We start from the raw sequence: 26,074 nt of genomic DNA, 5'->3' as shown, positions 1-26,074 counted from the left end.
CGTTTTTCTATCAACTGCAATGTGTGAAAACTAACATTATGACGTCACACGCGTCCGGATGACGTTTCAGGAGTCGTGGGTGTGTTTTCGGTACTGGATTCAAAGACTAATTTTTATTTTGAAATAACTTTTGAATTATTGCAAAAAAAATTTAAAAAAAATAGTTTTGTTATAAAACTAATATATTATAATCTTTCCATTTAGCACAAAAAAAAAATTATTCAAATACTCAATTACGGAATATTAAATAAGAATAATAAATAAAATAGCCTTTATTGCTGTTTTCTTAAGAGGGCTTATTCAATTTAACGCAAGTCAAAATCTCCGCGATCTATTACGATAGATCGCGGCTTGCGCTATCCTTTTACTATGAACAGCATAGGTCCACAGGAGAGCGCCGAGCAACATGTCCTCTCTCTGGGAAGACTCGCTGCCGACTGATTTTAATCGGGTCGCGCGCAGTGTTTTATAGTACTTTAAAAAAATTTGTAGAAAAATAATAGAGGTACCTTAGTTGATTTTTTAAATTTAATCTTATAAGTAAGACGTTCTTTTATTGCAATATGTATAAATTATATTCGACTAAGTCAAATATCTTGGTGAAAATAATCATTTTGTCGACTATAATTTCTAAAAAAATTCACATTGTTCGGATTTTAATTTCGTAAGTTAGGAGTCCAAAATAAAAAAATCTTTTAACTAACTATTTTAATAAGGATTTTTGCAGTTAGTTAAAAAAAATGTGTGTTAGATCTGTCAGCAATTTCAGATATTTTTAGCTTCGAAATTGACACTAAAAGTGAAATCAAGTAATCATCGGCTCAGTTATCTTGATGGTATTCACAAATACTGTATTAATTGAAAAAAACTCTTAATGTATCATATGTTGTAAGATAAGTGGTTGATGGACAATCTGGTTTGAAAAATCACATATTTGAGCCAAACAGCGCACGGACCGCGTACACGGCCTTAAGAAAAATTATTACATGCCAATTTCTTAAAAACTAAGTTAATTCTACTTATACTAATTTTTATTTATAATATCGGCAACAGGATGTTTATAAGGAACAGCTTGTCTGTCGACAAAGGACTCCTCTAAAGATTTCCATGTATTTCTATCTGTTGCTAAGCGGGTCCATACAGCACCGGCTATTTTCTTAAATTCATCTTCTCATCTTTTGCTTTGTCTACCTCTATTCCTTTTGGTATCTCTTGGATACCATTCTGTTACTAACTTAGTCCATTTCTCTCTACTTTCTCTAAACATATGTCCTGTCCAACGCGAATATGACGGAATATTATGACCTTTTTATAATTATATGTATATTTCCAGGTGAACTTCCCAGAACTAGCGTTCGTTAGATTCGAAGTTTACGACGCAGATACTAACTACATGCTCTCGCAGCGTGTGATACCGCTGCTTTGCTTGCGTCCTGGATATCGACATGTGAGATTACGGTGAGATATTTTAAATAGTAGTTATAGTTTTTTTGTCGAATTTTGGCCTTACTTTGTATCTATACTTATTAGTGAAGTCCCGTGTCCCATAGTGGGGTAAGGGGCAGATGCATTATACATCTGTTCACTGATCGATTTTCTTTAGGGACAAGTAGGTCAGCTTACTGTGTACTGCCAGACCGAGACATTTTTTTCTTGTCTCCACAGGGAATCGAACCCAGGACGCCTTGGTTCTTCGCAATTTAACTACTCAAAGTCTTTATGCATCACTTATTTGATGTAACAACCACTTCTCTTGTATGTCGCTAACCAACCTCAACATTTAATTCTTACCTTTTAGCTGTCAATTTAATCACACAGTTTTTATTTTAGCTCCCCAACGAACCAGCCACTAAACATGGCGTCCCTTCTCATATTCTCTCGCTGCACAGAAGAATTAGCCGGCGAAAGTTGTCGATTGGACATCGAACCCACTTCCCCCGCGCAAAAACGAAAGATACACTTTGTTGTCGTACACGCGGTTGTTATGAGCGAGCCGTACTCGATACTGAAGGTTACGCACGATACTACTGCTAATGAGGTGAGTTGGTGAGTGAGTGAGTGTGAGTGTGAGTGAATTAATGGGTCATTCGATCGATGTATACTTATGTGAATAAGATGAATAATATTGTAATGTGTATGTGAATGAATGAATGAATAAACAGTTTGATATAGAAGGTTTATACATGATACTACTATTTATTTATTTATTTATTAAGGTCATCCAACACCTGTACTTAAAACTAAGGTACATGTTACTATTAAACATTTTGACAATTGTGACTAACTATTATAGGATAACACAGCATGCTACATAATTAGATTTGAGTAAAGTCACTAAAAGAAAGACGAAGCAGAAAAAATAAACAAAATTAAAACAAATTTCTTTAAATATTTATGACAATTGTCGTGAAAAATATCAATACAATTACAACTTATTATAACTGATAAGTTAGTTACATATCGAACCCATTATAATTGAATACTAGATGATAAAATACAATTTATAATTTTCCAGGCAATAGCGCAATGCCTCACAAAAGCTGGCGTCTGCCGTTCAGCCCGGGGCAGTTATGTCCTCGTAGAAGAAGTGCCCTCCCGTGCCCCAACACAGCGGGTACTTGCCCCACACGAGAGGGTCCTGCGAGTGACGTCACGGCCCGGGGCAAGATTGGTGCTGAAGAGGGTCGGCGATGACCCCAGTAGTAGGGCCTGGTTGACTAGTATACGGTGAGTTTTAATTGAGGAAAAAAAACATACAAAATGTTGCTTCAAATGAGAAAGTGCCCTCATTTGCCCCAACACAGCGGGTACTTGCCCCACACGAGAGGGTCCTGCGAATGACGTCACTGCCCGGGGCAAGATGGCGATGACCCCAGTAGTAGGGCCTGGTTGACTAGTATACGGTGAGTTTTAATTGAGGAAAAAAATATACAAAATTGTGCTTGAAGTGAGAAAGTGCCCTCATTTGCCCCAACACAGCGGGTACTTGCCCCTTCAAAGTGCGTCTAGAAGAAGTCTAATTGAATAAATAAATGTTTAAGTTTGAGTTTGTTTGAGTCTGCATTATACCAGGTGAAAGGTAAGACGTTAGACGAATTTAGACAGGAGCTTCTACTCATGAAACTGAACAACTTTTGTTCTACAACTTTGCTGAATTCGTAAAAAAAATTGGACTTTGTAAGGAAACTTCGCTAATCAGCTGACCGATTTCCAAAAAAAGTCCAAATTTTTTCTACGAATTCAGCAAAGTTGTAGAACAAAAGTTGTTCAGTTTCATGAGAAGAAGCTCCTGTCAAAATGCGTCTGACGTCTTACCAGTCACCCTGTAGATCAAATTTATTTCCTTGATTGCATTCGCAAAGGCCCTACCTATATTGATCGCTTAGTGCTTACTATCAGGCCAACCACCAGCTCGGTTGCCTGTAAAACATAAAAATAATATTTTTTTAACCAAGTTCCTTCTCTATACAGGGTGTCCCACTGCAGGGTGGTATTCGAAGCTCGAAGGGGCTTGTAATTATGCATACACTGATCACGTAAAAAATACTTAAACAACAAAATTGAGTCAAAATTTTTTCCTATTTTTTGCTCCAAATCCATGTTTTCTTCTCTAGCTTCGCGCAGCCGGCCGGCATATACGGCTTCGCTCTTAAATAACAACTCACGTGCGGGTGGCAAAATAGGGTGGGTTGCTTGTTAGGGGTGTACACATAGAGTTTTAAGAATTCATCAATTTGAAAAAAAATGCGTCTGGAATTTTATAAGTACCTATTTTTTACGTACTCAGCATATGCAAAACTATATACTCCTTTGAGCTTAGTATACCGACGATGGGACACCCTGTATATAGCCCAAAACAGACAACAGGTTACCTAATCATTTTAGCTACATAAAGTTTTTTACTATAAACTACAATATTTACCGCCTCCTTGGTACAGTGGTTGACGCGTGAGCGTAGAACCGAGGGGTCCTGGGTTCGATTCCCGGTGGAGACGAAGAAAAAAAATGTATCGGTCTGTTAGGATACAGAAGGCTGATCACCTACTTGTCTCTAAAGAAAATCGATCAGTGAAACAGATGTATAATGCATCTGCCCCTTACCCCACTATGGGACATGGGACTTCACACATTTAAGTTGTACCACAGAATAACATAATAGTAGCTAAACGCTACAGAACGGACACTCTCCGCCTCCCGCCAAAATTAAACACTTACTTCACCCCGCACGATCAGCCTGAAAATGGTCCGCATTTTTCTACAAGGATGATACGCAACGAAGATTGATAATTTTATTATTTTGGATTTGTGATTATCGTTTTTCGTAGAAAATGGTTAGATATTGTGCTTGTTTACGGATGTATTTCATCAGAAAAACGCGAATTTTTTTTTTACGTTAGTCACAAATGTGCCAACCATAAAGCGTTAACACACACATTTGCAGTCTCTACAGTGTGACTGTCAAAACGATAATTTTTTATGGAGTGTCCGGGGTGTGCTTGTACTAGCAATGAATGGAAACCGGATTTATATAAATTTATAAAGAATAGAAAAAATTCGATCACGACGCGGGACTCGAACCCGCATCCTTTCGCGCCAATATTTCTATTCTTTATAGATTTATATTTATAAAGCATTTGAGTGCGATAAAACCAAAAATATAAATTCAACCGGATTTTTTTCTCATTTTTCAGTTCAACGTCAGAAAAAACTCAATCTTTACCATCTGATGAAGAATCACAAGAGGAAGCGAGGAAACCCGCGGACAGTTTCCTAGTGTGCGTTCATAATGTTTGCCATGAAATACCATATGCTATATTGAAGGTGAGTTAAAACGTTTCGAAAAAAAAAATATACTTGTCGAATTGATAACCTCCTCCTTTTTTTTGAAGTCGGTTAAAAAAATAAACAAACTCATTTACTTACAAATACACTTTAGTCCCTCAGTAATCCTTAAATAGAAAAAATATGCTAATTCTCTCTCACTACTTAGTCAAAAAATGAACAGAAGTGATGATACCGCTATAACAAAGATTAGAAAATTATCACTTACTCACTCACTAACTCACAAAAATTCTCACACTTTCACCAGCATTAAGTTACATTTTACTCAATAAAATATTGTTTTATTCATATAAATATAAGTATATTTTTCCTTTTTTACTCAATAATTTTTTTTTATTCATATAAGTATTTTTTTTTTGCAGGTCCCCCTTACAGCGACTGCTTCTTATGTTATTTATCAAGCATTGACTAAGGCAAGGTGTACTGATGATCCTAAAAGGTAAAATTTTATATTAAATTATAATAAACATTTGTCATTTTTGTTATTTAAAAATAATATATAATATTTATGTGAAATTTATGTTCTATGTAAGAAATTTTATCGAAATCTGTTCAGCCGTTTAGTGCTAATAATGTTCATAATATCCGCGCCTGAACATTAATGCTGCGTGATAAGTTTTAATAGGCGATTGGGAGTGTAATATTTTACTTGCTTATTGGAGTGAAACTTCTTTATCGGGGTTGGAAAAAAATTTAGTGTAACATTTTTTCCGTTACGCGTGACATTTTTCCGTTACGCGCCATCTTTTTCTTATCCCTACCACGCGTGATTCGACGTATTTCTGTAAAGTTGCATATAGTAAATTATTTTTTGAAAAATAAGGTCATAAAGAAGTTTCACTTCTTACGTGTGTACACGCACATATTTTTTTTATGTTTTTTTTTTTTATTTCTTCATAATTAAAACATAATATTTTATAGTATTGATATTGTTTTTCAGATTTGTCTTAGTAGAAGAATTAGAATGGGGTGGACGAGCGAATTCGGGGCCTCAGCATAGAGCATTAGCTGACGATGAGATTGTGTATACTGCACAGGTAATATTATTATGTAAAAAACATTTATCTATACTAATATTATAGAGCTGAAGAGTTTGTTTATTTGAACACGCTAATATCAAGAACTACTTCCGGTTTGAAAAAGTCTTTCTGTGTTAAATAGCCCATTTATTGAGGAAGGCTTTTTATCATTACGCTAAGAACAACAGGAGCGGAGCAATGCGGGTGAAACCGCGGGGCGCAGCTATAACAAAATTTAGAAAAATATTATGTTACTAGCTTACCGCCCGCGGCTTCGTCCGCTTTGTCTAAAACCTAATAAATTATAAACTAAAACCTTCCTCTTGAATCACTCTATCTATTAAAGAAATCGCATCAAAATCCGTTGCGTAGTTTTAAAGATTTCAGCATACAATGATACAAAGGGACATAGGGACAGAGAAAGCGACTTTGTTTTATAGTATGTAGTAGAAGTGGCTATCTCTAGGCACCGATGACTATTGTTGGTGGCCCTAACCCTTATTTATTCAAACATAATATTATGAATCTTATTTTATATTAAAAATTAAAATTAATATTTTTTTATTGTTTACTAGAAGTCCGCCCCGGCTTCGCCCGTGGTACATGTTTACGTTTTCTCTCCGTAAGAACCATCCTCGTACTTCAAGGATTGTTATAAAAAAAGAATTAACGAAATCGGTTCAGCCGTTCTCGAGTTATGCGCTTACCAACACATTTTTATAGTATAGATAAATCTTTTTTTGAACTAAAATTAATATAATTTTATTCTTTATTAAAATTAATATATTTTTATTGTATATTCCAGGCAAATTGGAAAACCCTGGGTCGTTTTGTTCTCCAAGAGCGAGGAGTTCCGCCGGCAAAACATAGAGCGGCCTTCGCGAGGATACAGCGCGGGCTTAGCATTACACGAGGGGCGATAGCAAGTGAGCATACATACATATTTATTTAAAACTAGATTTTCACCCGCAGTTTCGCCCGCGCAGTCAAAGAAAAACCTGCATAAAATACGGCCAACGAGAAGCGATACCAAATGTAAACAAAACACATGGAAGGTCATTGAGAATTGCAGGGGTGCGTAACTTTTTCAAAGTTGTATTTATATATGTAGTTTTAAAAAATATCCGGCAAATTGTAATAATACCAAAAAGAATACTCCATTTGTATAATTTTTATCGTAATTTGAATTATTGTATAATGTAGATTTAAATTAAATAACGCGAATAATAATATTTTTCTGAATCATAAAATACTTTAAAATACATAATATAATTAAAATTATAAAATTGCTGCCCGAGTGTTAGCGAATCCGTCTTGACGTTGTTATGTTTTTGCCGGAGAACGAGACATTACGACAAAGGCACAAGATGGAAAGAGATAGATATTAGATTGTCAACGCCACAGTTGTTTTTTAGGCGAAACCTTTTGTATCGCTTCTCGTTGGCCTTACTTTAGTTCCCGTTCCCGTGGGATTTCCGTGACAAAACCTATCCTATGTCCCGGGGTAAAAAGTAGCCTATGTCCTTTCTCGGATATCAAAATATCTCTATACCAAATTTCATGCAAATTGGTTCAGTAGTTAAGGCGTGATTGAGTAAAAGACAGACAGACAGAGTTACTTTCGCATTTATAATATTAATGTATGGATTATGAAAATTATTTTTTTTTTCAGGTACTACAGGGTTCCCCCTCGTGAGTAGTATGACGTCACACGAGGGGGTCGAAAAGACCCCCGTACAAACTGCTTATAGCGACCCCACACATTGTCGGTATGTTATCACTACATAGTATAAAACAAAGTCGCTTTCTCTGTCCCTATGTCCCTTTGTATGCTTAAATCTTTAAAACTACGCAACGGATTTTGATGCGGTTTTTTTAATAGATAGAGTGATTCAAGAGAAAGATTTTAGTATATAATTTATTAGGTTTTAGACAAAGCGGACGAAGCCGCGGGCGGTAAGCTAGTTTTTTTATATTATGATATTTAATATTATGGATAGTTGGATAGAAAGAAAGAAAAAAATACTTTTTTAATACTAAAACAATATTATAACACAAATATGTGTGCGTGTACTAGTATACACACGTAAGAAGTGAATAATTAATCAATAATGGTGTATGTTTAGATGGTGGAAAGAATAATGCATATATAATATATTAATTTATAAATTGGCATTAGAGTTATTGAAGTGAAACTTCTTTATCGGGGTTGGAAAAAAATTTAGTGTAACATTTTTTCGTTACGCGTGACATTTTTCCGTTACGCGCCATCTTTTTCTTATCCCTACCACGCGTGATTCGACGTATTTCTGTAAAGTTGCATATAGTAAATTATTTTTTGAAAAATAAGGTCATAAAGAAGTTTCACTTCTTACGTGTGTACACTAGTACTAGCACACATTTTTTTTTAAATAAATTATCACCATTATTAATTTAATTCTATTTTGCAGGAGAGTTTCAAACCCTTTGAGCAAAGGTATCGGGCGGTCAAAAGGTCATTCGGATAGAGACATCAGATTTTTGCAGAAACGATCTGGTTCTAGAGATGTAAGTACATCTCTTCTTCAATAATATAATCTCTTTATATAAAAATGAACCCTTATTACCCTTGGTCACGGCATCACGCGCGAACGGCTGGACCGATATCGATAATTCTTTTTTTATAATATTCTTTGAAGTACGAGGATGGTTCTTAAGAAGAGAAAACGTAAACATGTACCACGGGCGAAGCCGGGGCGGACTGCTAGTAAGTATATAAAATTCTCGTGTCACAATGTTAGTTACCATACTCCTCCGATACGGCTGGACCGATTTTCATGAAATTTTGTGTGCTTATTGGTTGAGAGTCAGCCACCATCTATTTTATACCCTTACTTTAGCCAGGGCAGCTATTATGTTTTTATAATTCTCAGATTTATTCTTATACTTCAAGGAATATAAAAAAAAAGAATTATCGAAATCGGTCCACCCGTTCACGCGTGATGCCGTGACAACGCGGAACGGGTTTCATTTATATATATATATGTAGATTTTAGTAGCTTATCAAATTTTATTCATTTTTTGAAGTGAAACTTCTTTATCGGGGTTGGACAAAAATTTAGAGTAACATTCTTTCGTTACGCGCCATCTTTTTTAATCCCTACCACGCGTTGCATAAAGTAAATTATTTTTTGAAAAATAAGGTCATAAAGAAGTTTCGCTTCTTACGTGTGTACTAGTACACGCACACATTTTTACACGCTTTATATTAGCTTCACCTGTATGTTTGTATGTTTGTAACCGACTTCTTTGGGCGCGATTCTGACCCACTTTAAACGGCCAGATTTCGTTCAAACTTTGTAGATTTATTGAGGACCGATGACAATACACTAATTTGATATTTTCTATTTTTTAGTTCGGTTTTCTATAAAAAACGTGTTTTTTAGTTTTTTTAAACTATTATTATTTTGTATGTATGTATATCTCCAGGCCCAATCCGAAGGCGAGGCCGGCAGTTCGCTCGCAGCGGAAGCTCTCGCGGCACAAATGGCGCGCTTCAAGAGAGTCTCCTTACGGAAATTACGCGCTTGGCGGTCCTGAGTGTGGCAGGTAATATCTTAATATATATAAATCTCGTGTCACCATGTTTGTCCTCAATGAACTCCTAAACCACTTAAACGATTATAATAAAGTTCGCACACCATGTGCAGTTGGATCCAACTTGAGAGATAGGATAGTTTAAACATGTAGGTACCACGGGCGAAGCCGGGGCGGACCACTAGTATGTATATGTAATCTCGTGTCACAATGTTTGTCCTCAATGGACTCCTAAACCACTTAACCGATTATAATAAAGTTCGCACACCATGTGCAGTTCGATCCAACTTGAGAGATAGGATAGTTTAAATCTCAAATCGTTTAAGAAAAAGCGGGCGAAGCCGCGGGCGGTAAGCTAGTAGTATATATATAGTAAAGAAATATTTTGACTGTGATAATAAGACAATGGAATAAAATTAATAAAAAAAAACTTTTATTTTTACTAAGAATAAAAGGGCTAGTAAGAAATATTGCATGAAAAGTGTTAAGAATAAAATATAAAAAAGACCAAGTGTACAGAGCACAGTGTCAGAAGTGAAACTTCTATGGCAAGATACAAAAATACCAAAATCGTCGCCTTACTCCATGACGTGAAGATATTGCCATGACGCGACTTTGAAATTTTACTCTCAACGCGCCTAAAGAAGTTTCACTTCAAGAAATTATTACATGACTGTAATAATTTCAGAAAAAGTTTATTTTTTTAGTGTAACAGGTAATTGATATAGTAGGAAAAGTATCAAGTACAAACAAACAAAAATACTTTATTATATATCTTATATTTCCTTTACAGGTCTTCCGCCGACTCGGCACGAGTCTGGCGAACCATCGTGCATCTCTTTCCTCCGAGTTGGGTTCACTATGGGATTTCTTCAGGATAGACAAGGACAGACGACGATCCACACAAACTTATGAGACAATCGAAAGCAAATCACCTGTAAAACTCGCCAGAGATTTACTCCAAGTGCTTCAAGAAACGGTTTTCTCAAAGAAGTTCGAAGAAAAAAGATGTCCGCTTGTCAAAGAAGAATCAGATTTAAGTTCAGATGACGAAGAAGGCACTGATAGGATAGCGAATTTAATAGATTTCTTCTTTACGATCGTGAAAAGTCAAAAGGAAGACAGGAAAGGCAGCAGTTGTTTCAAAACTGAAGCTAGCAAAGAAGAAATATACGTGCCGGCCAAAGTTAATACAGAATTGGAGCAAAAAATGGAAACCCTCATAGAATTCTTAGCTACTAGTGGCGTTGAAGAAACAAATGAAAAGAAAATCACGTTAATGGAGTTCCTTTTTGGAACAGATGAAAAATGGGAGAAGCCAATCATAGAAATAAACATGAAGGGCATGAGTCTATCAGAATCTGACATTAATGTCAAAAACTTAAAGTACATAGACGAGACACCAGAAGAAAATGAAACATTAGTCGAAATGCTCTTCAAATTCATGGATAATTACAATAGAGAAAAAGATAAATCGCTTACTCCATCGCTTTCGGAAAAATCCAAATCCGACATGACGATAAGCAAATTTGAAACTTTCAGTGATATGAGTAAAACTAAATCTGATTCCACGCTACAGACTCAAGACACAGTCATAGATAAAGGCGAAGACCGTTCTAGCAAATCGAGTCGACGTATTTCCGAAACCGTAGTCGACTTGAGTCATATAAAAACAGATTTGGAAGACATTTTCGAAGAAGCCATACTACGTGTGTGCGAATTGAAAATGGTCGATGATACAATGAGTGACCAAGAGGATTTGGACAATTTTAACTCTTATACCAAACCAATACAGTACAGTTTACCGTACAGCGTCGAATTATCAGACATTTTGGAAGAGGACGAAGAATATTCACGACTTGAAAGACAACAATCTCAAGATAAATTGACACAAGCAAGAGAATTAGCGGAAGATCTACTTAAATACATAGAAGATAAAGTAGCAAAACATCTAGAAGATAGTTCTGGTCCCTCGACTGAAGATTTTAGTCGAGAATTCGACTTGAGTCCAAGTATGAAGTCGCAGAGCTTAGTCGATTTGAGAAATATTCCCGATTTACCTCCGAGTTTGATAATAAAACCTAAAGTATTGAGAGTGGATAAGTCTACTTCAACAACAGATGACTCTATATCCGATAAAATGTCTTTAACGGAAAAATCAGAGAGAAATGAAAGGGCTTTGGATAAATTGGAGTCATTACATAGATTTTTCTCAAGGTCCAGATTGGAAATTATTGACGAGAGCTTAGAAGAAAATGAAGGAAGGAATAAAAGTGAGAAAAGAAAGAATCAAACTTCTCTCGATGATGTTGAAGATATTTTGGATGATAATGAACAGGATTTTAAGAAAATATTAAGTGAAGATGATTGAGTGTCAAATTTAAACCGAGTTTAAAACCGTTAAGTTATTACTATACGAGGCAATTAAAAAAAAAGTATTTTATAGTTTTTTTTTCTACCAAGCATTGTAAGGAAGCTCTATCGATGGAAAATATTTGATAATTAAAATTTTATATAATTATATGTATTTGACGTAAATATAAATGTACATAAAATATTTTTAGGTAACAACCCTTTATAGGACTTTTAATTTTTTAATCGTTCCCTTGAAAATAAAAACATTTTTTGTAAACTTTTAAATGTATTAAAATGCGACTTATTTTTCTTTACCATCAAGTATACCAAATTCGATAAAATTTGTAAAATAAAAACAAAATATATCCTACAAATGATGTAACCTTAGTTATTCGACCCCATAGCACATTGGTTATAGCATAATATAATAAGGTCCTGGGTTCGATCCATAGTATATTCAAATGGAGCATGGGACATATCGTAGTAAATTCCACCAACCCTTAATTAAATACGTCATACTTAATATTATACATAATATTTTAAATGCATCTGCCCCTTAAAGGACAAGTCAAACGGTAAAATAAACTCTAAAAATATATAAATGAATCACATATCGTAGTAAATTCAACAACCCTTTGCTACTTATACAAAAAAAAATTATAAAAAACTTCAGACGATTGACGATTCATACAAAAAATCAGTTCGATTCCAACTTTCATACGGAACGGTCGTCTGACGCGGTGCTCGTATGAACGGGCCTTTATAGTGAGATTTTAATATTTAGATATTAGTATAGAGAAATATAAAGGTACGTATTCATTTGGACACTCGTACGATGGACACGCGCCCTAATCAAACGGCATATTTATCAAAAGTTGAATTTATAATATTATCGTAAATTTTATACTAATTAAATTATTATAGTTTGTTTCACTTGTTTTCTAATAAAAAATATGTACGTACAATGGCAATATTGAGCATTTTTTATTAGAAAATAAGTTAAAACATTAATGGTTAAAAATAAATGTATAATTTATTGATGTTAAAAATTAAGTTCCTTTGTAAATTATTTATCACATAATATGTAATGGACCAATGCTAAGATTATTTCAAAAGGCGGTAATTTTTCCATTCAATTTTTTTTTCTTTTTAAAAAGGTTCTATATCCCCAAGTATAATGAAATTAAAGGCTTAGATTAAACAATAATGTTTTATCTCTTTCATTCTACAGCGAGAATAGTGTTAAACAGGGATATAATTTTATTTTATTATTTGTATAAAATTCGCCGTGTGTAGATATTTAGTTAGATTAATAATTATGTTATCTGTTTAAAGCAGCTATAGTTCGTTTACATTGTCACGACACGACTTCGTTACGATATTTAATTGACGCTACAATTTTGTGACAACAAATTATATTATACATTTTATGATCTTTGTATTTCAATAAATATTAAATCTATGTAATGTTTATAATTTGACGTAGGTAACTTGCATAATTTATATATTATGTTACCGTTAAAACCCATAGGCGGTGTACGATATCGTGTGGTCGTGATGTAAACGGACTGAATTAGAACCAATGTTACACTGTTTCATATGTTGACACGACAATGTTTCATATTTCTATGTCATTTTATCTATTTTCTGATACTATGTTCGCAGTTCGAAATATATTTTATGACAAAAATACAAATTTATTAAACCGTACAGTTGTATTATTTTATTTACCTATATTTATTAAATTCCTACCTACTTAAAAAATGCCTCTATTCACTATTGTATTAGTTTAGATAATTCCTATAGACGACAACGATTGGCCCTGCCTTCCAAGCCAGAGGTCGTGGGTTCGATTCCTACCCAGGGCAAATTTTTGTGTGATGGACGTAATAATAATATGTATTTAAAGTTTTCGTAGAAGAGATGAACGATATTATTATGAGAGAAAAGTTTCCTAATATGACGTGTGTGTGTGTGTGTGTGTGTACATCTTATGAAAATACAAGTTAATAAAAGCGTATTAAAAAAATTATATTATCATGTCGCCGTCCCCGGAGAATAAAATGATAACTGCTAAAACACAACTGTTCAGGAGAAATAAAAAACCGATAATTGACTATAACTTGCCAAGCTATTAGAGAACTGAAGATAATTATTTAAAAAGTTAAGCCCGGCATTCACTACACGCACCGCGAGCCGAGCCCCGAGCCGTACCAATCCGTGGACAAATCCGTCATCGCCCACACACTACACGTCTATCACCTTCTATCACTCTCCGTCTCCAGACGGCGAGCGCCGCGCCGAGCCGCGAGCCGCGCACAACTACACATACACACGCAGATTTGTCCGCGGACTTGTCGCCAGCTACAAATCCAGCGGATGGGTGCGCCTGTGAATGGTACCCTTTAGTAGCATTTGAATGACATATTGTAAATTTACTAATACCTCACTTATCATTTTATTCTCGTTCATATTGAACATATGCTGGATAATAGGTGTTCGTCATTATTTCGCCGATTCGTTTTTCCGAGAATATTATTGTAATAACTACCTATTATCACATTAAGAGTAAAGAAACTTTTTCACTATCTTTATTTTCTAGTACGAATATGTTCTGGGAAAAAGCAGTGAATATTATTGTTATATCTTATAACTTTGTGGATTACAGGAGAAAAATTACAAAAAAAATTGTATTATAAATTGTATGTATTAGGCTACGTAGGCTTCAAATATCGCATAACAATAAAACCTATGATAATGGCGATTATCATTTTATTCTCCGGGGACGGCGATGTAATCCGTAGCTATTATTGCATTCTTCAACACTTATTGCAATTTAAATACCACTGAATAGGTATTCAGATAAAGTGAAAAGAGAACTATAATTAGTTTCTTCGATAACTGATAACACACATAACCTTTGAACGAGACCTGCCGAGGTCGGGCGGCATTTGCATTTTGTATTCGTTTTTAAATCGCAATGACTCATAGATTTTGGCGGGAATAGAAATGTCAATTTTTTTTAATGTCATGGAATATTTTTTTCTTTTTAACCGACTTCAAAAAAAAGGAGGAGGTTATCAATTCGGCCGGTATGTTTTTTTTTTATGTATACACCGATTACTCCGAGATTTCTGAACCGATTTACGTGATTCTTTTTTTGTTCGATGCGGGATGGTGTCGAATTGGTCCCATAAAAATTTTATTCGGATAGGCCCAGTGGTTTTTATTTTATGAACATTTTTGTCTGTATTTGTAAATGTGCAAGTTGGAAGTCGGTTGTTTTTAACGCAGTTATTGACTTGTTATTTATTCATACTAGGTATTCATATTAGATAGAACTCAGGACATATTTTATACCTTCGTAAGGAGAAAAACTATCAAATGGGTTCAGTTATTTCTGAGCGCGTCTTTATTAGCGCGTTCAAAGAAACTCTTTAGCTGTATATTTTTAGTTGTGATTTTTTCTAATTATCTTCACATAGAAAAATACACCTAATGAAATGATGAGACTGGTCTATCTAGTTAATTAATAATTCGATATTTCCCGTACATCTATTTTCATTATAATTACATTGATTAATTTACTAATAAAAGAAAACATCAGAAACTTATTTTAGAAAAATTAACAATTTTGCACTCGAAATAAAAAACGAACGATGTCGCGGGCATTAACTAGTTAACTGCATAGTTTCATACAAGCGGACATACGAATAATATGATAAGCTAAGAGATAGTGCCAAAACATCCGTTATAAATAAATTTACTATTTGCTTTTATATCTTATTTCTATGAATAGGTACTTACTACTTACTTACCCTAATAAATAAATGCCGCCTTGCTGACTCAATCTTGTAAAAAAGACGTGGGGCACTCGGGGACTGCCGCGGTAAAGCTATTGCATAGCATGCCTTCAAGCCACACCTCCGAGCCCGTCGGAGTGGGGAGCGTGAGGTTTTTTCGTTACGGAATTTCTCGATTCGGTCCCCGCGCTCAAGGCCCGCGATAGAAGCTATGCAATAGCTTAAAACCTTCACTACATAGTACCTACCATAGTATAAAACAAGGCTCTTTCAGCCTGTGTGTCTGTATGCTTGGATCTCTAAAACGACGCAACGGATTTTGATGATGTTTTAATAAGTACCTACCTTACTTATTCTTGGGGTTTTGGTATATAATTTCTAATTTGTAAACAAAAATTTAAATAGCAGGACTAATGAAATGAATCTAGTTAGAAGTCTTACTAATATTATAAATGCGAAAGTTTGTGAGGATGTGTGTGTGTGTGTGTGTGTGTACTTGTTACTCTTTCACGCAAATCCGAATACAATGAAATTTAGCACACATATAGAGGGTAACTTGGATTAACACATAGGATAGGTTTCATCCCGGAAATCCCACGGGAACGGGAACTATGCGGGTTTTTCTTTCAAAACGCGGGCGAAGCCGCGGGCGGAAAGCTAGTAGATTTTAAAAACGGTTAAGATGTTTTTGAATGTATTTTAAATAAAAATGAACTAGGTATTTAGTACTTAGTTATCTAAAATCAACCCTTCAACGTTCCATGATGTATTCAGAAAGCTTTTCCCGCGGTTTCATCAGTGGGCACAGATACAGAAGTAATAATTTAATAATATATTATGTGTTACAATAATAACCTGTCTTTATAGTCATGTTTAAAAAAGTTGTATCGACCTTCCGAATAACTTAAACGGTACTCAAACCTTACTCAAGCCTTGATGTGATATTTCCTCCTTAGTTGAACAAAATACTTAGGTACTTAGTAATAAAATATTTATATGCATATCAAGAGGAAAGTTTTGTTCGTTTGTTACGATTTTACTTAAAAAATACTGGACCGATTTTGAATACCTATTGTTTAGTCATCAGAAAACTACCTAGTTACTTGTCTAAGGATAATTTGTATTTCAAAACAAAAATACCTACCTATGTAATGGTAACATTTTTAACCTGTGTTCCGACTTTGGACCATTTGGACGTAACTTTTTAGCTATTTTTCTCAACAATATTTTATCATTATGTAGACTTATTTATGTACTTAATGTTATAAGCTTACTCTATAGTGCGTTGAAAAATAAAACAACATAATTATTATAAAAAATCGTTTAATCAACCACAGAATCGAAACTGGAACGGTCATATATCATATAATTCATATAAAAGTTATAAAAATTAATGATAACTTTACATTTACACACACAACACTAAGGGCCGATTTTTCAATGCTTGGTTAAAACTTATTCGTCCAATAAAGTATTACACGATAAAATTAAAATGTCACGTAAAATGTCAAATACGGGCAATTAGAATACGTTTTTAAAATGGTAGTTTTATATACATTATTCAACGAATAAGATTTAACCAAGGATTGAAAAATCAGCCCTTATTCCAATAAATTACAATAGAAACACATTATTAAATTAAACAAAGTATAAATATATAGTGACGAAATATATGGCAAATAGTATATTTTTATTTACATATGGCAAAAGTTCTAATAATAGTTAATAGTTAGTAGGTACCTACTTAATTCATTAAATTTCATCATTTTGAACACGCTCACAAAATATAATATAAAGATTTAACAAATCAGTTTTGCGAAACAAAATCGATATGTAAATGCATTATAATTTTAAATCATAATTATTTATTAATATTGTCACGAAAAAGTTGCCATTAGCGAAAAATTAAATACCTACTTATATTAGATCTATACTAATATTATAAAGCTGAAGAGTGTGTTTGTTTGAACGCACTAATCTCGGGTACTACTGGTCCGATTTGAAAAATTCTTTCGGTGTTAGATAGCCCATTTATCGAGGAAGGTTATAGGCTATATATTATCATCACGCTACGACCAACAGGAGTGGTGCCACTGGGGTGAAACCGCGCGGAGCAGCTAGTTTAAAATATATCGTAAAATCGACATAACACCTAACGGTAACTTTTTCTGACAATGTTTTTTTTTTTAATTACATTCGTCTATCAAATACTTATGCTCGACTTTATACAATTTAAGTAAAAAAAATATTAACAACATTAAAAATCATCAATTCTAGCTTATAATTATACAAATATTCTCCAAAAATATATTAAAATTTTAAATATCAGATCTTATTTCTTATTTACAATAAAAACTATAAATAGAACCGCCTTGTTTTACAGCTACCTATTCAGTCTTTATATTTTCACATGACGTTAATAAAAACTTACCATAAAACTATAAAAATGTATTCATAAATTATCAGAATTCAATCGACTTACAAAATCAGTCTTATAGCACTATTTACATACCTATTAAAATAAACACATTTACAATCACAAATTAACTTCACATCTATAATTATTTGTCCATAAATTCTCATAACCTAAAATAAACGATTTTAATAGACCCTTGCCGCCATGCTAAAGGTTAAAAATACCTACGTCGCTACTAAGGAAAATGTCAAATCACGAAATTTTGTAATAATATTACATCAGCATCAGACTCTTCAATAACTTTCACATTCACAAAGAGTCAATAATTTATTCCCGCCTAATTGCTATCACCAAGCAAAGGTTCAGACTTCAGACTTCAGAGCCATACAACCAAGATTAATAAAACTAAATAGGTAGGTACCTACAATGATTCTTTTTCAAATTAATATCCGCACACGTTCATCCACTTGTAGGGAAGTTATTGTTTGATTAAGCATTTTAAAAATTATTTAATTAAGCATTTTAAAATAACGATTATGACTGAAAACTACAGGCTAAAAAAATAATTTATAAATTATTGTTTTCGTAATGTTATCATTGCAAGACAATAAATATTATTATTTATCACAAATCATATTAATTAGGTATGTATTTATTAAAACAAATTAAGAGTCTGCATTCCTCACTAGGTTTTTAGGGTTCCGTAGCCAAAATGGCAAAAACGGAACCCTTATAGTTTCGTCATGTCCGTCTGTCCGTCTGTCCGTCTGTCCGTCTGTCACAGCCGATTTACTCGGAAACTATAAGTACTACAGTGATGAAATTTGATGGGAATATGTGTTGTATGAACCGCTACAAAAATATGACACTAAATAGTAAAAAAAAGAATTGGGGGTGGGGCCCCCCATACATGTAACTGAGGGATGAAATTTTTTTTTTCGATGTACATACCCGTGTGGGGTATCAATGGAAAGGTCTTTTAAAATGATATAAAGTTTTCTAAAAAACATTTTTCTTAAAGTGAACGGTTTTTGAGATATCAGCTCTCAAAGTCGTTAAAAGTATGTCCCCCCCCCTCTATTTTTATAACTACGGGGTATAAAATTCTAAAAAAAATAGAGGTGATGCATGCTAATTAACTCTTTCAACGATTTTTGGTTTGATCAAAGTATCTCTTATAGTTTTTGAGATAGGTTGATTTAACTGTAATTTATTATATTTGCTGCTACGGAACCCTTTGTGCGCGAGCCCGACTCGCACTTGGCCGGTTTTTTATTAATTTTAAGCATCTGTAGACGGTTCCCATGTCGTTTATTTATTCAGGACAAGTTAGGGACCGATTCAAATTCTCCTAATGTTAGTTTTACCATGAAAAAGTTCTGGGAAACTTAATTTTACAATTTTATCTTATAACTTAAAACGACGACTTTTACTAATTTCGTTAGTCGTTGTTTATATTGAAATCTAAACAATAAAACGAAGACATTCCATCAACTTTACAACTGGCAGAATTTTAGTCGATTTTAATCGATTGTCGTTGGCACGGCAACCGAACTGGCATTATGTATATGAGGACATCCAGTTGCAACCAGTTTTTAAAGACATAAAAATAACAACAGCTATTTATTTTATTTTATTTCAATGTCCAAAATGCAAAGCACGTTTTGTGATTATCAAATGTATTATGTATTAAAACTTTTACGTAAGTATATAAATAAGTAGATAAATGTTGATTCCTACTGCTAGATACATTAGTATCACACGTAGTACACGATATTATAGCATTAATTAATCAATGTAATCATTTAATTTAAACGATTGACAAAACAATATCAATTAGGTGCCTACCTATTTGATATTGTGTCCAAAGGTTTTTACCCGACTGCCAAAGAAGGAGGGTAATGTTTTTCGAGTGTATGTAAGTATGTATGTATGTCTTTTCCTTTGTGACCACCTGTAGCCTAAACGGCTTGATGGATTTTGATGTATGAGGTATCGTTAGATTTGTCTTGATTACGGGAGTGTCATAGGATACATTTTATCCTAAAAGTCCCACGGGATAAAGACATAATAATATTTTTTCTAAATTTCCCTTTAAAAAAATATGTATGCGGTATCATTAGATTCATTTCAATCACGGGAGTAATTAATATAGGATTTTTACTCTTTTTTTAGTGTGCAGTCGGGTATTTTGTTTTTTTAATAATTATCAACACTTGTTAAAGTTCGTATTTCTAATTAGTTAAAGTTTGATGAAACTAGGTAGGTATATTGTATTTTAAATTTTCCATATTAAGTGAGATTATAGCAGTTATTATCTTTTCAGGATAACAACTGTATAAATATTTTTTATGGAATCTAATACGTTTTTTCAAATGATCGATAAATATAAATTCCGTACTGATAAAAGTTGCTAGCAACAAACAACTTTCTTTGTTTATCACAGATAAGATAAATAATAGTAATTAACGTTTTTACAACCATTTGTTGAACTTTACTGATCAAACTAAATTAAGTGATAAGACATTATCAACGGAAGTATTAAGACGACCTTTCAAAACCTCAACATGGCGCCAGGGTCTTTTAATTAATGTACCTATCTTAAATTCTATAAATAATATTTCATAATTTCCTTCCCATCATGCATTTAAATCATGTTTAATTTTCACATAATAACGTCTTTTATGATATGATCCTGTAAAATTGTAAATCGACAATTCCATTTCATTTGCTTCTTAGAAAAGAAATCTCCTCATAGAGTGAGATCCTGGTCATTTATTACACTATGCCGTCTACTTACCATACTTCATGAGCTATGAGCACAGAATGCTTCCAAAAACAGAACACATTATAGTCACTACCACATTTCACCAGTACGGAGTATGCCCTGCATCGGACCTGCTCCAGGAATTCCCGTATTTTATCCTTGCGCACGATATAGCCGGCGTCTTCCTCACTGACGACTTCTCTATCGTGTAGTTCTCTCCATTCTTATTATCCCAATACTCTTTGCCCCCACACCGAAAACTGACACAGAAGTCCAATCTCCTAGAATGTATTGGCAGCTGCAATCTGAAGCCAAACGTGTCATATATTGAGACACCGTTCTTACTCAATGGTCCGGTTTCCACAAACGCACAGAACGTGTCTTCTTGCGTCCTCCATCCATCGGATGTGGCTCGCACGAAGACCTCCTTTTCGAAGTCTATATTCTTCACTTTGACGGTACCATCAACGGCACCTTCGTTCTGCTTCACAATAACGTTTTCTAACGCCACACAGTTCTCTGTTATCCTTCTTCTAAATTCCAAATAATCTGACGCGGGTTGGGCAAATCTTATATCCCAAGTGTCTTCCACTCGTTCTGGTTGTTTTCTTTCTGTTGGAGGGCTGGCTACAACCTTGAGTGCCCAGTATGGTGGGACGTGCGAAGGTTCCGTCATAAACTTCACTTGTTCAAGAGCCAACCCTCTATCATCCGCAAACACAACATGTTTCTTTTTCTTCTCTGTTGACAGCCGTATGCAGCTCCTAGGCGCAGTCTTCAACGTCAGCTGTACAGGCTTGAGCGCTGTCAACGTGGGTGCAGAAAATCCTCGAGTTGTTAATTTCGTTGGTCTCCTAACTGGTGCCGAATAATCTGTTAAGAAACCGGCTGGCGGACTGTGGCCGTAGAACATTTGCTCGGACGCCAACATGTCTATAGCGGCGCACATTCTGCAACACACGATACGTGTTTACTCGCGCGCTGTCTGCGGCGAACTAAACGGTTTTAAACGCTTCGAGGGTTTATATAGATGCGCCGGCGCATGCCCCGAGGTTGATGCGGGCAGGTGTAGAGTGACATTGATGTTGGGATGGTTCCGGATAAAAGTGTATTTAGTGTTTGATTTGGGGAATGAGGTCAAGGGTTTTGTTTACGTTTTCAGTACGTAAATATTATTGGAGGTGAAAGTTTTATGATAACATCCTTGGAGGATCCATTCGTTTCAGGATCGCTTCCTATAAATTAAAAAATGCTTTTTAGGTCAAAGAATATACGAAAATATAAATCTAAAATCAGTATCACATCATTTTTTTTATCATAATTAAAAATCTCCATTATATAAGACAACTAGCTTACCGCCCGCGGTAAGGTTCTCTAAAACGATTTGAGATTTAAACTATCCTATCTCTCAAGTTGGATCGAACTGCACATGGTGTGCGAATTTTATTATAATCGATTAAGTGGTTTAGGAGTCCATTGAAGACAAACATTGTGACACGAGATTTATATATATTAGAAAGAAGATTTAATAGTAACATGTATAACATAACAACAAAAGTACTCGCCAAAGCTACACATACTGATTAATTTAAAATAACGCGTTTAAATACATCCTATGAAAAGTCTCAAAATAGAAACAGATAAATAGAAATAGTAATTAATAGATGCTATAATTAATTTGTTTGTTACCAATTAACTATTATTGATAAATAAGTACCACTCATCAATGTGTTTACATCTTAATGCTGATTTAACAAAATATATAATTACTTTGTTTACTATTAACCTGGTTGTTAATAGCTTTTACAATTTGTATAAGAGGAATTTAATATCCCTTTTATTATATCTATAATTAAATCGTTAAAAATTGTTTATATGGTGTATATTTGATGTGAAACTTTAGGCGCGTTGAGAATAAAATTTCAAGGTCGCGTCATGGCAATACCATCATCGTGGAGTAAGGCGACGATTTTAGTACCTTTGAATTTGCCAAAGAAATTTCACTTCTGACACGTGTGTTCGACACACGCTTTTTTTTAGCTAGAAAAAAAATAAGTATTATTCCATACTATATTATAGTACTAGAGATTAAACAAACATCCATATTAATATTATAAATGCGAAAGTAACTCTGTCTGTCTGTCTGTTACTCAATCACGCCTAAACTACTGAACTAATTTGCATTAAATTTGGTATGGAGATATTTTGATACCCGAGAAAGGACATAGGATACTTTTTATCCCGAAAAAATGACGCAATCCCGGAAATCCCACGGGAACGGGAACTATGCGGGTTTTTCTTTGACTGCGCGGGCGAAGCCGCGGGCGGAAACCTAGTGTTTTTATAAAAACACATCTTTTTTAGAAAAACAGCTTCTTAATAATTATTCAAGTGAAATAAAAAGTTGAATGACCATTGACCGTATAACTTGATGTGGTGATGAAATGAATAATAATGATTACTTTTAATACTAATAATATGAAAAATATGTATGTATTATTGTAGGACAATTTTGAGATCTATGGTAAAAATATTAACTTTAATTTAAATTTAACGACGTGTATTAAATTATATTTTTAACCATTTTTCCAAACGTATTATATTCGAAAAATAAAATTAAGCGTACAGGTTTCTCTGATGAGGTTTTTTTAATAGATAGAGTGATTCAAGAGGAAGGTTTTAGTATATAATTTATTAGGTTTTTGACAAAGCGGGCGAAGCCGCGTGCGGTAAGCTGGTAAGATATAAAATAGAACTATATAATTATTTCGTTACGTTACATAATAATCTTCTTGCTTTATTGAGTGACCGCCTCCTTGGTACAGTGGTTGACGCGTGAGCGTAACACCGAGGGGTCCTGGGTTCGATTCCCGGTGGAGACGAAGAAAAAAAATGTCTCGGTCTGGCAGGACACAGAAGGCTGATCACCTTCTTGTCCCTAAAGAAAATCGATCAGTGAAGCAGATGTATAATGCATCTGCCCCTTACCCCACTAGGGGACATGGGACTTCACTTTTTATTGAGTAAATAAAAATTGCACATTAACTATAGTCAATATGGAACTTGTAGACAAAGTCTTATGAATTTTTCATTCATGTTCCGATTTACTAATTATTTATTCTTATCTAAATATTTGATAACTGCGATAAAAGCCATATGTTTATTTATTTATTTATTTTATTTATTTAAATCCTTTATTGTACTGCCAACAAAAGTTACAAAAAGAAAAGAAAACTTATACTAAAAGAAGACACAGCACAGATGGCGGCCTTATCACTTATAAGTGATTTCTTCCAGGCAACCAACTAAAGATGTGATAACAAAATAGAAAAAGGAGGTGGGTAAAAAGTATACGCAAGAAATTATGTATATAATAACAATAAAACAAAATACTAATAAATATACTATAAATAATACATAGATATATAATAGATATCATACATATAAATACATATATACCTATAATTATAAATACATACCATAAGTAAAATAAATACATACATACAATACATATCATAATACATGTAGGTACATAATATATAATATGTATATAACGGCAAATTACAGCGAAAGAGCAAAAATATACTATCCCGAGCCAAAAGCAAGATTCAGATAATGACTTCTGACAAGGCTTTTGAATGTGGATAGCGTTTGGGCTTGTCTGATATTTATCGGCAAGGCATTCCAGAGGTTAATGGCAGTAACCGTAAAGGAATCGCCATAGAAGTGTGTGCGGTGAAAAGGAATACTTAGAACAAGCCTATCCACAGAACGAAGAGAATAATTTTCACAATGCAGGAAGTTAAATTTATTTTTGAGATAGGAAGGGGTCTTAGGGTCAAAAAGGATACGATATAGTAGCTGCAAATAATGCACATTCCGGCGAAGACGGATTGGGAGCCACTTGAGCTTCTTGCGAAAGGAGGAGACGTGATCGTATTTGCGAAGACCAAATACGAACCGGATACCGAAATTCTGAAGACGCTCAAGTTTGTCTAATTGCTCCACTGATAGATCAGGAAAGCATGCATCAGCGTAATCAATAATGGGTAGGAGTAGGGATTGTGCTAGCATAATTTTTGTCGATATGGGTAGGAAGTTACGAAGACGCCGTAGAGAACTAGACGCAGCGTAAAATTTCCGACCAAGTTCCTGAATCTGATGTGACCAAGATAAAGTCTGATCCAAGTGAATACCTAGATTTTTTACATTCTTACTGTAAGGTATGATGACGCCGTGAATATTTATGGAAGGCAATATACCCCAGTCAACCTCAGAAAGTTGATAAGGACTACCGATAACGATGACCTGGCTCTTTGATGGGTTCAACTTAAGGCCGAATTGATCGCACCAACTAACTATGTTAGCCAGTTCGTTATTAATAGAGCGAACAGCATGCGGTAGGTCATCAAGCGTTGACTGGACATATATCTGTAAATCGTCAGCAAACATATGGTAGGGAGAAGTTAATTTGGATGTGAGATTATTAATGAAAATGGCAAAGAGCAGAGGTGACAAAACGCCACCCTGTGGCACACCGGCGGAGACTGCACACCAAGATGAATGTTTTTCATCAAGCAAAACACGCTGCCGCCGATCGCCCAGGTAACTTCGAAACCAATCAAGAACTGTTGATGAAAAGTTAATAAGACGTAGCAAACTAAGCAGTATATTATGATCTACGGTGTTAAAAGCATTGCTAAAATCCAGAAGTGCTAAAACTGTGAGTTGCTTATTATCCATACCGTGTCGAATGTCATCGGTAACTTTGACAAGGGCAGTGGTCGTACTATGACCGGGACGGAAACCAGACTGATAAGGACTAAGGATACTATTAGTGTTGAGGAAGGAACTAAGCTGGGAATGGATAAGACGCTCAAGTACTTTGGAAAGAAAAGGTAAGATGGAGATGGGTCGGAAATCAGACAAACTTAAAGGATTCGATTTTTTGGGAAGAGGGATGATATGAGCGTCCTTCCAGGCGCTAGGAAATGTTCCGGAGATAATTGAAAAATTTAGGATATGGGTGATGATGGGAATAATGATATCAAGGATAGGAATGATCATATTACGACTGATAAGATCAGTACCGATGGCATTCGACGATATGGACAGGATTGTCTTCTTAACGTCATCAACAGAACTTTGTTTAAAAATAAAGGGAGGAAAATCAAGAGTAGAAACGGTAGAGAGATTTTTGAGAGTAGAGGCATTTTTTACGGTATCGTTAAGAATAGATGGAGACGCAAAGTGTGAATTTAAATTGTCAATATTGATGTTGCAAGAAGGGAACGTA

The 26,074-nt window shown here is 34.5% G+C and overlaps 2 protein-coding genes across 2 annotated transcripts in view; one reads left to right on the top strand and one right to left on the bottom strand.

Annotated features, from left to right (window-relative positions):
• LOC123702315 (1-phosphatidylinositol 4,5-bisphosphate phosphodiesterase epsilon-1-like) overlaps nt 1-10,342 on the top strand; it is a 181,197-nt gene extending 170,855 nt beyond the window's left edge. The window contains exons 33-43 of the mRNA XM_045650030.1: nt 1,334-1,458; nt 1,831-2,038; nt 2,516-2,727; nt 4,692-4,821; nt 5,205-5,281; nt 5,783-5,879; nt 6,667-6,787; nt 7,534-7,630; nt 8,312-8,408; nt 9,330-9,449; nt 10,231-10,342. Of these exons, the coding sequence (XP_045505986.1) occupies nt 1,334-1,458; nt 1,831-2,038; nt 2,516-2,727; nt 4,692-4,821; nt 5,205-5,281; nt 5,783-5,879; nt 6,667-6,787; nt 7,534-7,630; nt 8,312-8,408; nt 9,330-9,440 (1,275 nt within the window). The 3' untranslated portion in view covers nt 9,441-9,449; nt 10,231-10,342. The remainder of the gene's footprint in view (nt 1-1,333; nt 1,459-1,830; nt 2,039-2,515; nt 2,728-4,691; nt 4,822-5,204; nt 5,282-5,782; nt 5,880-6,666; nt 6,788-7,533; nt 7,631-8,311; nt 8,409-9,329; nt 9,450-10,230) is intronic.
• Nucleotides 10,343-20,230: 9,888 nt separating this feature from the next.
• On the bottom strand, nt 20,231-21,966 carry LOC123702417 (protein phosphatase 1 regulatory subunit 3C). The gene has a single exon (XM_045650167.1). The coding sequence runs from the start codon at nt 21,725-21,727 to the stop codon at nt 20,879-20,881; it is 849 nt and encodes a 282-aa protein (XP_045506123.1). The 5' UTR covers nt 21,728-21,966; the 3' UTR covers nt 20,231-20,878.
• Nucleotides 21,967-26,074: the final 4,108 nt, after the last annotated feature.

The sequence above is a fragment of the Colias croceus genome, chromosome 23 (genome assembly GCF_905220415.1).
Source record: "Colias croceus chromosome 23, ilColCroc2.1".
NCBI classification, from domain to species: domain Eukaryota; kingdom Metazoa; phylum Arthropoda; class Insecta; order Lepidoptera; family Pieridae; genus Colias; species Colias croceus.
The sequence above is the reverse complement of the archived record's forward strand: the minus strand, read 5'-3'. Positions and strand labels throughout refer to the sequence as shown.